At 38.5% G+C, this 14,381-nt stretch overlaps 5 protein-coding genes across 6 annotated transcripts; all 5 read right to left on the reverse strand.

Annotated features, from left to right (window-relative positions):
- Positions 1–891: 891 nt before the first annotated feature.
- On the reverse strand, positions 892–2,296 carry LOC122779859 (olfactory receptor 146-like). Its single transcript, XM_044042512.1, has 2 exons — positions 2,234–2,296; positions 892–1,898 (listed from the first exon to the last, which is right to left on the reverse strand). Exon 2 carries the CDS (start codon positions 1,892–1,894, stop codon positions 950–952), a length of 945 nt encoding a protein of 314 aa, XP_043898447.1. The 5' UTR covers positions 1,895–1,898; positions 2,234–2,296; the 3' UTR covers positions 892–949.
- Positions 2,297–4,347: 2,051 nt separating this feature from the next.
- LOC122779843 (olfactory receptor 52N5-like) lies at positions 4,348–5,548 on the reverse strand. The gene has a single exon (XM_044042494.1). The coding sequence runs from the start codon at positions 5,366–5,368 to the stop codon at positions 4,430–4,432; it is 939 nt and encodes a 312-aa protein (XP_043898429.1). The 5' UTR covers positions 5,369–5,548; the 3' UTR covers positions 4,348–4,429.
- Positions 5,549–5,824: 276 nt separating this feature from the next.
- Positions 5,825–7,059, reverse strand: LOC122779839 (olfactory receptor 146-like). The gene is made up of 2 exons (XM_044042488.1): positions 6,998–7,059; positions 5,825–6,782 (listed from the first exon to the last, which is right to left on the reverse strand). The coding sequence occupies exon 2, from the start codon at positions 6,776–6,778 to the stop codon at positions 5,834–5,836; it is 945 nt and encodes a 314-aa protein (XP_043898423.1). The 5' UTR covers positions 6,779–6,782; positions 6,998–7,059; the 3' UTR covers positions 5,825–5,833.
- Positions 7,060–9,416: 2,357 nt separating this feature from the next.
- On the reverse strand, positions 9,417–10,875 carry LOC122779840 (olfactory receptor 146-like). Of its 2 annotated transcripts, none has more exons than XM_044042490.1 (2): positions 10,765–10,875; positions 9,417–10,519 (listed from the first exon to the last, which is right to left on the reverse strand). In XM_044042490.1, the coding sequence occupies exon 2, from the start codon at positions 10,513–10,515 to the stop codon at positions 9,574–9,576; it is 942 nt and encodes a 313-aa protein (XP_043898425.1). In that variant the 5' UTR covers positions 10,516–10,519; positions 10,765–10,875; the 3' UTR covers positions 9,417–9,573. The 2 variants fall into 2 exon arrangements, with proteins under 2 accessions (XP_043898425.1, XP_043898426.1); XM_044042491.1 differs by having other exon boundaries at positions 10,699–10,875.
- Positions 10,876–12,131: 1,256 nt separating this feature from the next.
- LOC122779837 (olfactory receptor 146-like) lies at positions 12,132–14,309 on the reverse strand. The gene has a single exon (XM_044042486.1). It carries the CDS (start codon positions 13,134–13,136, stop codon positions 12,189–12,191), a length of 948 nt encoding a protein of 315 aa, XP_043898421.1. The 5' UTR covers positions 13,137–14,309; the 3' UTR covers positions 12,132–12,188.
- Between the last annotated feature and the right edge of the window lie 72 nt (positions 14,310–14,381).

Here is a 14,381-nt window from a genome sequence, read left to right on the forward strand (position 1 = left end):
CCCGTTTTGATTATAAGCATTTAGTTTTTATAAATAATGCACTGACAGGTAACAAAAGTACTTAGGCAAAATAATACTATGTGTTTTGGGCCTATTTCTTTATGTGCAGAATGCAACTATTTAAATTATAAGAATGTGTGCTGAATATGTGTTTTTGTCTGTGCATAAGTGTTACAGAAATAAACTAACATCAACATTTTATTTGAAATTGTGGTTGGGTGGTAGATGGAAAACATATTCAAGTCCTACATTTGGTCAATGTTTGCTCGATGTCCAAGTAGTTAAGTATTTACAAACGTGTCTTTCTTGCTTTCTTTGACAGGTCTGCAATTTTCGTTGCTCATTTTGGGAGGAGTGCAGGATGTTAGAGGCTACTGTTTTGTCACTGACGTAAAGCCGGGGCAAAACACTGGTAAGTCTGACATGATATTGTTTCATAATAAGCACCCCTGCCCTAAAAAACACAGGATTATCTTTATTGCTTTAAATACTGAATAACATAGTCTTTTTGTGTAGTTTATTTTTGGTATACATGGTGGCTAAACTATAGTTGATTGTTGGAAAACAATGCTAACATCTAGTGCTATTGGTGTTCTTTTATGCTTTAAATGTGATGGTGAGGTGGAACCTCCCGTATGATGTTGACATTATGCTCAACTACTGTTTGGTTTGATCAAAACAGATTTACTGTTATTGCAAACGAAAGGGTTAGCTTTCACATTGCATATAATGTCATGTTAAATCGCGGCTGCCATATAAAATCACACTTGCCAAATTACCCATTACCTAAGTGGTAAGTATTTGGTTTCTCAAGAGTTCATTAAAAAACTTTAAAACACAAAGAACTTAGTGTTTTTCACAAAACGAAAAAACACAGAGTAGAGCAGGAAGTTCTTGGTACACATTTTGTATCCCCTATGAATGAATAAAAAAACAACTCAAACAAAATTTAACATGATGACAAAATTTTTTGGGATTTAAACAATTTTAACAAAAACTTTCGGACTTCTTTAGACTGCACTCCGTAAATAACTGGGTTGAGGCTCCCGGGGACGATATGAAACAAAATGACACACAGTTTTCTGTAGTCCGTGTACTGAGGGAAGCGATGTAAAATAATGTTAGCCATTCCAGTCAACATCAAAATCAGATACACGACCAGGTGAGTGCTGCAGGTTTGTAAGGCTTTACTGTTCAGAGACTTGCTCTTACTGGTCAGACAGACCACAGTGATCTGAGTGTAGGTGAGAACTGTGCTGCCTATAGAAGCTGTGAACAGGACCACTGTGAACGTGAGGCCATAGACATTGTTAATGAAGACGCTCTCACAGGAGAGTTTAAAAAGTGACGCATTGTCACAGTAGGGGCTATGGATCATAGCCCTGCATCTGTTCAGCCTGATGGTCAGACCGAGCAGAACCCCGACCAAAACCAAGGACACTCCCCAGGCAGAAGCCGTCAGCTTGACCACCATTTTGTTGGTCATTATGGCAGCATAGCGTAAAGGATTACAGATGGCCACATATCTGTCAAAGGCCATAATCATGAGAATAGTGAGACTGGCCGTACCGAACATGTGTGTGGTGAAAGCTTGAACCACACACTCATAATAATTTATGAGACGTTCAGAGGGAGGACGCAGCATGTCTATAAGCAGACGTGGCACCATGATGGAGTTTCCAAGTATGTCATTAAATGGCAGATTGCAAAAAAGCAGGTACATGGGCTGGTGCAGGTTTTTGTCAGCGAAAACTAACACAACAATGCCAACGTTTGCAAACATTATGAACAGATAGGCGAAGATGAAGAAGAGAAAGACTGGGTAGACAGAGTCCTGTGGGACATTTAAGCCCTCCAGCTGGAGTGTGAGGCTGTTGTATGTGTAGTTTTCCATCAGCCTGAAAGAGGAAAGACAGTGAAGTTACCACAGATAATTCTAGAAACATAATAGACTGAAAAACGCTTAAAGCCATTATCATTTTAAGCGCTATAGAACATTGAAGAACATCATTTGAGCTAAACGGCTTCACAGTTATAGCCAATATCGGCAGGTGCTGTAATATTGTACAGTAAGTATGTGTGGAGCTTTTTCTCCTGCTAATGAAATCTGCCATGTTGACTTGTTCATCATGATTGTTAAACATTAAAAACCAGTGAGAGTTACACGAGAAAGCACTACCAAAAAGGTATATAAATTGTGATATATTTTCATGTTAGAGTAACAGATGCATACTTTAGTATCTCTTTTCTAGTTTCAGTTTTTCCTCTATGACTTGCTGATTCCAGTCTCTCCTGGTGAAACCCACCAACTCTGAACAAGTTCCCTGTTGGACTGTTATATAGATGTGACTTTAACTTTAGGGAATTCACGTTTTCATTGTGTTTTATAATGACTGGTACACCATTGAAAGAATCATTATGATGAAATACTTAACTTGCAACTCTTGCTCCAGGAGTTTCTCTCATACTTAATTTTTTTTATTCAGAATTTCCTTCAATTCTAATTTCACACAAAAAAAGTTAAAATTAAAGCAATAGATAAGAGAATATATGTTTGTACATCGCAAACACTGAATTTTACCTCCTTTACTTTTTTTTCAGTCTAGAAAGTTGCTGTTTGCTATGTTGGGAGAGTTAAGTAGCCAACAGGAGTAATGGTAATAATTTAACTGATGCATTCGTGTGGTGATGTAGTTAAGGCTCAAACACCAACTGATGCAAAGGCCTTATTGTGTGGTGTGCATGTGGTGTGCACATTAGGACAACATTCTGCACAAATTATGGTTAAAAACACATTTTCACATATTGTGTTCCCACTAGTCACGCAGCAGGTTTCCACTCAGATACACTCTGCCCTGTGGCCAAAAGTATGTTTGCAGGAATAAGCACGCAGCAGTGGAAGGATTTAGGAATGAGGAAAGGATAAGGCTGTGAATGAAGGGCAACTTTGGTCCATGTTGGGCTGGGAGGTAGCCAGCAGGTGGCCAGTGGGTGGGCGTGGTGGAGCAGTTACAGCCTCATTGTTGTCATCAACATTTCCCAGTGAGGAGCGTAGAGAACCGAGAGGAGAACCACTGAAATATCGAGTCAGAGTACATATGCCGTTAAATGGCACTGAAGGGTCGCAGATGTTGCCCACGCCCTTATACTACTGCCCTTCGGGTGAGAAACAATGGCGAGTTGACTGTTTTGCAGCACTTTGTCTGCAGAGGGGTCTGATTTGGGACCTGCCAGGCTCTCCTCCCGGTTCTCCCATTTCCTCAGTTGCAGAGGTGGATGACAACACAGAGGCTGGAGTGATAAACCGCTCCAGAATTAACTTGCAAGCAATCCAAAATGCACTGGGGTTTGATTTAACCACAATAAATGAGATTGGTTTAAATGTACACTTCGTGTACAGCCTGCCAAAACATAATGGAAGAAGAAGGACTAGCACACAACAGGCTTCCACCCTGTCTTGATTGTTTTTCATCTTCCACTTTGTGCAATTCTTTGTGATGATAACCTGCAAAGCCAGTTGTTTTGTGACACCTACTGGCAACAGAAAGTACACCTGAAGTAACAAACATTGTTTCATTTACCTGGAGCTTTCAGGGTGAGGTCTACATTTGCTAATAAATTATTAGTGGCTACCATCTTGCACCCCGACATGCAGAAGCAGTGAGAGAGCTATTTCAGTGCTGCTTGCTGCAGAAAAGTGATTATTATTTATTTATTAATTTATTATAAGTTTCCCATGACTGAAGACTTATACTGGTGGAATTTGTGAAATTATAATAATAATCCAGACTATTATTTATATGCACTTTAAAATACACTTGTCCTAACAATATTCAGAGAATACTTATTTGATAAACACATATTTTTATGAGCAGATTGGTCTGTTGTTGTCATAACTGAGATGTTCTGCCAATTATTATATTATTATCCTACACAGGTGACACCTGTTAGGTGTTGTTACTGACCTGGGCCTTTTGAAATCTAAACTTAAAACATATTTATTCAGAATGGCTTTTAATTCCCAGTAGTGCAGTAACAGTTTTTATTATTTTATTTTTATTCTTTTAATTGGTATTTTCATGATTTGATTTGTGTTTCATGAATTTATTTATTAGCATCTGTTTTTAATGATGTGTGTCTTTAATGCCTTTATTTTATAAAGCAGTTTGGTCACATGTGAGTTGTTATAAAGGGCTATAGAAATAAAGTACATTACATTATTGATATCACCTGGTCATATGTGTAATTTCCCCGTTAATATTCAATCTTTGTACCTCAGTATAACATTGAGCGCCATAATTCAGCATGTGTCCACATAAACTAAATAAAAAACACCACAAGGCAGAATAGGACATTGTTGTTGCACAGTTTATGTTTTATATGAATAATCACAAACACATTTTCACAATAATGGCAAAATTCTCTTGGACTAAAACAATTTTAACAAAAACCTTCGTATTTCTTTGGACTGCACCCCGTAAATAACAGGGTTGAGGCTCCCAGGGACGATATGAAACAAAATCGTACATAGTTTTCTATAGTCTGTGTACTGTGGGAAGCGATGCAAAACAATTATAGACATTCCACTGAACACCACAATCAGAAACACAACCAGGTGAGTGCTGCAGGTCTGTAAGGCTTTACTGTTCAAAGACTTGCTCTTACTGGTCAGACAGACCTCAGTGATCTTGGTGTAGGTAAGAACCATGCTGCCTATAGAAGCTGTGAATAGGACCACAGTAAACATGAGGCCATAGACATTGTTAATGAAGACGCTCTCACAGGAGAGTTTAAACAGTGATGCATTGTCACAGTAGGGGCTATGGATCATAGTCCTGCATCTGTTCAGCCTGATGGTAAGACCGAGCAGAACCCCGACCAAAACCAAGGCGACTCCCCAGGCAGAAGCCGTCAGCTTGACCACCATTTTGTTGGTCATTATAGCAGCGTAGCGTAGAGGATTACAGATGGCCACATATCTGTCAAAGGCCATGATGATGAGAATAGTGTGAGTGGTGGTTCCATACATGTGTGTGGTGAAAGCTTGAGCCACACAGTTAGTATAACTGATGAGACGTTCAGAAGGTGGACGCAACATGTCAACGAGCAAATGTGGCACCAGGATCGAGTTCCCAAGTACGTCACTTACTGGCAGGTTGCAAAAAAGCAGGTACATCGGCTGGTGGAGATTCTTGTCAATAAAAACCAGAATAACAATGCCTACATTTGTAACCAGTATAAACAAATAGGAAAAAAAGAAGAAGATGAACAAGGGGTATATTGACTCTTTTGAAACATTTAACCCTTCCAGTTGGAGTGTGAAGCTGTTGTGAGTGTAGTTTTCCATCAGCCTAAATAAACAAAACATTAGATTTTAATGCCATTGGTGATGTCATAAAATCCATGAATGTAAGAGATCAATCAATGAAAAACTACATGCAGAGAAATTAAATTTTCTTTTCACATGTTTAATTGTTTTTAATCAAACATTGAGGTAAAAATCAGCAAAAAAAAAGAAAGAAAAAGATCAGTGATACATACTTTCAGTGTTTCAGGTTTCAGTCTTGCATTTCTTCTCCTCCAAATGACATCAAAGTTGTGGCAATGTTTTATAGACATGATTCTATATACTGGGGAATAAGTCATCATTATTTTATGATGCAACATTTAGAGATCACTGTAATGGCCATCACAATTGATATGCATCATCAAGCAGTTTTTTTCCTCAGACAAACTACATTTTATTCAATAAATTACATATTATTTACAGCTTTGAGCCATAAAACATTTGTATGACCAAAGCACTGGTGTATATTACCTCGTTATTGCTAAGCTAATCTACTGTTTTATCTTTTTCGGGGGTAAACAATTTTAACAAAAACTTTTTTATTTCTTTGGACTGCACTCCGTAAATGACAGGGTTGAGGCTGCCAGGGACGATATGAAACAAAATGCTTGAGAGTTTTCTGTAGTCTGTGTACTGAGGGAAACGGTGCAGAGCAATAACGGACATTCCACTGAACATCATTATCAGATACACAACCAGGTGAGTGCTGCAGGTTTGTAAGGCTTTACTGTTCAGAGACTTGCTCTTACTGGTCAGACAGACCACAGTGATCTGAGTGTAGGTGAGAACTGTGCTGCCTATAGAAGCTGTGAACAGGACCACAGTGAACGTGAGGCCATAGACATTGTTAATGAAGACGCTCTCACAGGAGAGTTTAAACAGTGACGCGTTGTCACAGTAGGGGCTTCTGATCATAGCCCTGCATCTGTTCAGCCTGATGGTCAGACCGAGCAGAATCCCGACTAAAACAAAGGCCACTCCCCAGGCAGAAGCCGTCAGCTTGACCACCATTTTGTTGGTCATTATGGCAGCATAGCGTAAAGGATTACAGATGGCCACATATCTGTCAAAGGCCATAATCATGAGCACAGTGAGACTGGCCGTACCGAACATGTGTGAAGTGAAAGCTTGAACCACACACTCATAATAACTGATGAGACGTTCAGAGGGAGGACGCAGCATGTCTATGAGCAGACGTGGCACCATGATGGAGTTTCCAAGTATGTCATTAAATGGCAGATTGCAAAAAAGCAGGTACATGGGCTGGTGCAGGTTTTTGTCAGTGAAAACCAGCACAAGAATGCCAACGTTTGCAAACATTATGAACAGATAGGAGATGAATAAGAAGATAAAGAGCGGGTAGACGGAGTCCTGTGGGACATTTAAGCCCTCCAGCTGGAGTGTGAGGCTATTGAATGTGTAGTTTTCCATCAGCCTGAAAGAGGAAAGACAGTGAAGTTACCACAGATAATTCTAGAAACATAAGTTACCATAGAACATGGAAAAACATCAGGATTTGATCTAAAGGGCTTCAGTTACATTCAAAACTCTCAGATATCATCAGATTCTGTAATTTTGTGCAGTCCGTATTTGGTTTGTTACTACTGATGAAATATGTAGTGCTGACTATTTCTATAACGTTATGCATACTTTGGTTTCTCTTTTTGGTTTTCAGTTTGCCGTCCGTACTTGCTGATTCCAGTCTCTGCTGGTAAAACCCACCAATTCTGAACAAGATGGTCTCTTTTGGACTGTTATATAGAGGTCCCTTAACTTTAGGGAATTCGCTTATCATTACGTTAGATAATGTCATTAGGAAACATGATGAAATGCTCAACTGAAACATGCAACTCTTCAAATGGGACATTTTCCTCAATCTGGTCTACCTTATTAAGAATATGGCTCACAAAGAAAATATTATATTTATACTTTATTATATGTAATTTGCCTCAAAAACACACATTGATAAAACATTAAATAAACTAAATAATACTAAATACATATGAATATGTAGATATTAATCTATTGATTGATGAAGAAACACCTGACACAGTTTGCATGCAAACTTTATGTCAGCCCTAAAGGATCCGTTCATACATATATTTTATTACAGGCTTAACTGCAAGAAAGGGGTTTAAATTACTTCTCATGGCAGATTTAAATGTTCATGGAAAAATAAACAACATTTTTGCCCATAAATCTATGCTTAGTAATGTCTAGTGGCAAAGTGATAACATGATTTCAGACATTTATGCCAATTAAAAATTTTTTTTAGAGATCTCCCATTTCTAATTTGGTTTCGATTGTCCATATTTTGAACTGTCCTTGGGTGAGGCTGAGGTCACACAGAGAGGGGATATTCAACTAGGCTGCAAAATGCAACTCTATCACTAGATGTCACTAAATCCTATTTACTTAAACTTAAAGTCATTATCTACCGCTTTATCCTCCACCAGAGGGTCGCGGGGGTGCTGTGCCAATTTCAGGGCCAATTTCCATCGCAGGGCCACAAACAGCTAGAGACAAACTTAAAGTGTGAATCATAAATCAGTGTCGGGCCATTGGACAAGGTTTTGATGTTATCCAGAGAATTTGTTTTTGGTGTCACCAAACACAAGCCCCGAGTTAAAAATTTTCAACTCCAGCAAATGGAATGAATGATGTGAAAATGCAAAATTTGTAATGTTGTCACAAACATTTGTGCCGCATCCAAATTGTTGTGTGTTGCACTCTATACTATTATTGCTCAGAACACACAGATAGATAGGCTGAAATCCGACAGAAAACGGGTGTTCACTGAGGTTGCAATATGCAACTGCCACTAGATGTCACTAGACGAAAATGCTCACTGAACCTTGAACTGTGTGACTTGTGACGTCTGCCGGAGAATATTGGCACTGATTGTTTTTGGCGTTGAAATTTCATATCCACTCACGTCTCATCATTGATATTGTTCACAATATTGGTGTGGACACAGGATTAAAGGTGTAGAGCAGTGGTCACCAACGTGGTGCCCGTGGGCACCTGGTAACCTGTGAGCAGCCAACGAGCTGCCCACAGGCTCATTTCACTTCACCTCACTTGCATGTATCCATATGATCACTGAGTAAAATGTCCTTGATATTGTTTATAAAAACTGTGATCATCATTAGGAGTAAGCACAGAAATTAATGTGTATGCAATTGAATGCATAATATTCATCATTTAAATGGTAAATTGCATAAAATGTTAATATGGTAGCCCTCCATATATTATGAGATTTAGGTCTCAAAAAGGTTGGTGACCCCTGGTGTAGAGTGTCTACAACTTGTTGACTGATGAATAATAAATTAATCTCTTGTCTTGCTCATGCCATGATTTTGGATGTAAATTTGTCAAACGATTTAAACAATTTAAATATTGGAAGTATTGCCTCCAATATTATATTTATATATATATATATATACATATATATATATAATTATAATTATATATATATATATACGTATATATATAATATTATAAGCAATGTTTACATATTGGCTTCAGTTGATTGATAATAACTCTACAGTCATCTGCCTCATATGCAAAATATTTCCAAACACGACTCTTGGTGCCGGGTCACACGGTGGTAAAGTGGTTAGCACTCTCGCCTTGCAGCGAGAAGACCCGGGTTCGAGCCCCGGTTGGAACAAAGGCCATTGAGATGGAGTTTGCATGTTCTCCCTGTGTGTGCGTGGGTTCTCTCCGGGTTCTCTGGCTTCCTCCCACATTCCAAAAACATGCAGTGTGGGGATTAGGTAAATTGACTGTGAGTGTGATAGTGAATGGTTGTTTGTCTCTATCTGTGTGTGGCCCTGCGATGGAGCTGGCTTTTATTTTAGTGGAAGTTCTAAGTGACACTTAGTGATATCACTGCATTTAGTGATACATACATGTATACACATAGATGGTGTCTTTTTGAAGTACTGTAGATTCAAAAGCATAAAACCGTGAAATAATGCTGTTGTGTTGTACCTTGTCTGCTTTTGTCGCCTGCAACACCAGGGAAAACAGTGTCTAACCATGTCCAAACCACACAACCAAACTGCATTCTTAAATTAGTTTTATTAAAGAATACAACGTCTCCTAGATAACTTGTGTTGACTTTGCCAAAGACATAAAACATCTTTAGTCTGTTCTTGCTTCATGTTTTGTGGTTTTGTTTATATATATACAAAAAAGCCTTGAACATAAATGTGTCTTTGTTAATATGAAAAAACCTTCTTGGAGTTAAAAAACCTAGACAAAAATGCTCGTATCTCTTTAGATTGTAGGCCATAAATTATGGGATTGAGGCTGCCTGGGATTATATGATACAAAATGGCGGCAATTTTTCTGCTGTCTGAGTACTGTGGGAAACGATGCAGAACAATGATAAACATTCCACTTAACAACATTATCAGATAAACAACCAGGTGAGTGCTGCAGGTCTTCAAAGCTTTACTGTTCAGACTCTTGTTCTTACTGGTCAGACAGATGACCGTGATCTTAGTGTAGGTTAGAACCATGCTGCCTATGGACCCTGTGAACAGGACCACAGTGAACGTGAGGCCATATATGTTATTGATGAACACACTTTCACAGGAGAGTTTAAACAGTGCAGCATTGTCACAGTAGGGGCTTGTGATCAGAGTTCTACAGCGGTTCAGTCGTATAGTCAAACCAAGCAGGATCCCGACCAAAACCAAGGCCATACCCCAGGCAGAAACTGTTAGCTTCATCAACATTTTGTTGGTCATTATGGCAGCGTAACGCAGCGGATTGCAAATGGCCACATATCTGTCAAAGGCCATTATCATGAGCACAGTGTGAGCAGTCGTACTGAACATGTGTGTGGTGAAAGCCTGGATCACACACTCGTAATAACTGATGAGACGCTCAGGGGGAGGACGCAGCATGTCAATGAGCAGCCGTGGCAACAGGATTGAATTTCCAAGAATGTCATTGATTGACAAGTTCCAGAACAGTATATACATTGGCTGATGAAGACTTTTGTCCATGAAAACAAAAACAGCAATGCTGACATTGGCAACAATAACAAACAAGTAAGAGAAGAAGAGAAAAAGAAACAAAGGGTAGATGGAGTCCTTCGGGAGATTTAACCCCGCCAGCTGCAGTGTGTAGCTGTTGTAGGTGTAGTTTTCCATCAGTCTGAAACAACAAAGCAATGCTCTTATTGTCACATATGAAGACTAGCCAGCAAAGATATCACAGATCATTAAAATAAGATTCATCTATTAGAATTTATTTGTATTCTACATTTAAAATTCTGAGCCAAACACAGTGTAATCACAGTAAGAATGTTCCAGATATCAGATGCCAGTTCTGACCTTTTGCATTTGATAATTAAATGAATACTGAGTCATACAAAGAAAAGATAAAGAAATATACTTTACATTACTACACAGTTTGATAATCCTGGTATGTGTGTCTGGCTTCAATCACTCGTCTTCTTATGTCTCGTGGCTCATCGTTGATAACATTCATAAGAGCCAATCAAGATAAAGTCTGCTATGTACCAATGTTCATCGTTGTCTACATCAGACAATGTGTGATGTAACAATAAAAAAAATTGATATGCTGCAAAGTATTTGATTATTCAGTAGTTAATAAAAAATTATACAAATTTAGATGGTCAACCATACACTGTACACTGTATTTTTTATCAATGTATGAGCACAAATAAGAGAGGTCATCAATTCAAAAAACTTATAAAAAACAGCTCTTAACAGCTCTTAAATCACAGACATGTTGTGATGCAATCTACTACTATTACAAATACTGGCTATGAAGTGGCAACCTATTTGCCGCCCTTGCAGGACGTAAAGTTTCTGTACTCGTGCTTTTCGTGAGGCAATAAACTCCAAAGAAAATCCAAGACGGAAACGAAGCAGACGTAAAAGAAAGTGCAGCGATTTATTGTCACTCTGTAATCCACATTGAACACAAAATGAAAGTCATCAAGCAAAATTCTTGGTATTAGGTCTGTCACCTCAAACTAATTGACAGGAAAAAATAAGTTTTTTAATGCTTAAATGACAGCTACGGTCAGAAAATTGTTGCTCCCGTCCTGCTCCGAAACTTAATTAATGCAGAGATGCCGACAGTGCTGTTTTGTATTGAGTATGGACACTCATGGTTGAGAATGTGTTTTGGCTTGATCCAAGGGTCATTTAGATGAATGGATAGCTGGCTAGGCAGGAAATAATCAACCCAACAGATTGGTGGGTTGTCAAGATGTGTCATGTGGTTGAGTGGTAATTTTTAAGTTTACTGTAGACAAAAGAAATGGGGTGGAGGTACATAGCTAAAGTGTCCAGGAAGAAATATTGGTTTGTGAATATTATATATAATATATATGCAACTCCTGAGGGCTGATGATCAAATTGATTCTGTGGTTACAGTGTTTTGGGATGCTTTGAGACAAAATGTTTGAGTTCTCAGATTTGAGCTCAGTCCACTGTCAACAAATGGCAAAAAAGTGTGATCATGTTAAATTGGCTCAGGTGGCTACATATTTGGATATAATTCCAAATATAATGTGCCTTTAATGTCATAAATGATCTTTGAACAAGTTTCAGTTAATAGTTTCCCATAAATGGCAACTGTAAAACATTTTTTTTTTTCAATAGTTTGTCGTTAAAAGAATCTTTCTTTCTAAAATTGTATTTTTAAACCCATGTTTTCTTGGATCACAAGTTAAATTGGGATTTTACTCCATTTTGAACAAGACAGCAAAATAGCATTCACACATATTCAAAAATTCGCTTCTCATGCTTTTATGATTTATTTTTACAATTTGCCATAAACAAAAAGACAACTATTTTTTACATGACATACATTTCTTAGTGCAAAACATTTCGAATAAGAATTTCCGTATCTCTTTGGACTGTACACCATAAATAACGGGGTTGAGGCTTCCAGGGACGAGGACGAACAGAATGGCAGCAAGTTTTCTGTAATCTGAGTACTGAGGGAAACGATGCATAGTAATGATAATCATTCCACTAAACAACATGATCAGATACACCATTAAATGAGTGCTGCAGGTCTTCAGGGCCTTACTGTTCAGAGACTTGCTCTTACTGTTCAGACACACAATAGTGATCTGAGCATATGTGAGAACTATGCTTCCTATGGAGGTTGTGAGCAACACCACAGTGAAAGTGAGGCCATAGATATTATTAATAAAGACACTTTCGCAGGAGAGTTTAAACAGTGAGGCGTTGTCGCAAAAAGGGTTTTTGATCAGAGTCCGGCATCGATTTAGCCTGATGGTCAGACCGAGCAGAATAGAGACCAAGACAAAGGCCACTCCCCAGGCAGAAGCCGTCAGCTTGACCACCATCTTGTTTGTCATTATGGAAGCATAGCGTAGTGGATTACAGATGGCCACATATCTGTCAAAGGCCATGATCATGAGCACAGTGTGGGAAGTGGTGCCGAACAGCTGTGTGGTGAAAGCCTGAACCACACACTCGTAATAACTGATGAGACGTTCAGAGGGAGGATGCAGGATATCTGAGAGCAGCCTCGGCACAATATGAGTACTTCCAATGATGTCACTGACTGACAGGTTGCAAAAAAGGAGATACATTGGCTGATGAAGGTTCTTGTCAATGATAATAAGAATCAAAATGCCCACATTCATAAACATTATAACAATGTAGGAAATGAAGAAAACAAAAAAGACAGGGTACACAGATTTCTTTGTGACCTTTAAGCCCTCCATCTGGAGCATAAAACTGTTGTAGGAGTAGTTTTCCATCAGCCTAAAAATTTGCAGTATTCCGTTCACGCTGCCTCTGTCACTGCTGCTGTGTAACAGGTTTTTTTGTTTGTTTGTTTTTTAATAATTCCAAAAAGGTTAATGCAGCAACAATAACACACATATGCAGTTGAAAAATCCTGACTTCAAGAAATTCTGAAATTGCATTTGACTGTTGACAGTTATTCATGTAATAAAGCAATACCTGCTTTGTGACCTGGGTTCATCAGCCACCAAAAGCACATGGTCCTCCTTTAGCAGCAAAGGAGACATTTTTATATGTGTATTTTTACATCAGGGGAATCGTTGAGCAGCTCATGATGTGCTTTGTTATTTTAAAGGTGTGCAATACTATGGGGCACACCTAGTGGTGAGCTTACAAGTTGCAACAAAATACAATATAATTTCACACCCATCACTCCTTCTCGTTGAACAGTAACCATTGATAACGGTTGACATAATCCAACCATGGTGGGGTTTTTTGAGCAATTGTAGCACGACTACACATTAGTTCCAATTCGTAACCCGAAGCTTCCGCCAAATAATAGTAACCACGACAACTGCTGAATCGGATTGACACATTGAACAAACTCAAACCCCCTCCTGCTTCTCTGAAATCACCACTGGAAATATTTTGCGTTCCCTTTAAGTTTTGTCAACAACATTCACATTGTCAACAAGAAAACCACGGTATGTAAACTATGTTATGAGTGTGTAGCAAAGCACAGGACATAACTATGAAATCAACTCTTCCAAATCTTCTGTCCACATTTGAAGCAAAAATGTCCTCAAAAATTCCACTGGCGCTAAAGCGAAAACTAGAGTGATATACGTGTCATGACATAAAACCAATGGTCCTAGACAAAAATGTTTAAAAATGGCAGACTCATCTGCACTAAAAGAGGAAAAAAAAAGGATTGAGAATCGAAATCAAGTATAGAATTGTGACACCCCTAATTATTATCACGTATTTTTACTTGTTATAGGTCGCTTTCTTAGAGATCTACAGTATTTCCTCTATGTTTCGCTAAAAGACCTTGTAATGTCACTGAACCCGACCCAAGCCTGACAATTAGGCCTGTAGCGATACACCAAAGTCATGATTTGATTCCTATCTCGATTGTCAACTCACAGTTCGATACATGGTTCGATTTATTTATTTGTTTATTGAACATAGTGACGCATATGTTGGGCATCTGTACTATATTGTATTGTGCTGTCATTGAATAACACAATAAGTTGCAG

Source organism: Solea senegalensis, linkage group LG13 (genome assembly GCF_019176455.1).
Source record: "Solea senegalensis isolate Sse05_10M linkage group LG13, IFAPA_SoseM_1, whole genome shotgun sequence".
In the NCBI taxonomy this organism is placed as follows: Eukaryota; Metazoa; Chordata; class Actinopteri; order Pleuronectiformes; family Soleidae; genus Solea; species Solea senegalensis.

Bases quoted from the DNA above. Each gene is read 5' to 3' on its own strand.
- LOC122779840 (XM_044042490.1), bottom strand. From the start codon at position 10,515: ATGGAAAACTACACCTACAACAGCTACACACTGCAGCTGGCGGGGTTA.
- LOC122779859 (XM_044042512.1), bottom strand. From the start codon at position 1,894: ATGGAAAACTACACATACAACAGCCTCACACTCCAGCTGGAGGGCTTA.
- LOC122779843 (XM_044042494.1), bottom strand. From the start codon at position 5,368: ATGTTTTGTTTATTTAGGCTGATGGAAAACTACACTCACAACAGCTTC.
- LOC122779837 (XM_044042486.1), bottom strand. From the start codon at position 13,136: ATGGAAAACTACTCCTACAACAGTTTTATGCTCCAGATGGAGGGCTTA.
- LOC122779839 (XM_044042488.1), bottom strand. From the start codon at position 6,778: ATGGAAAACTACACATTCAATAGCCTCACACTCCAGCTGGAGGGCTTA.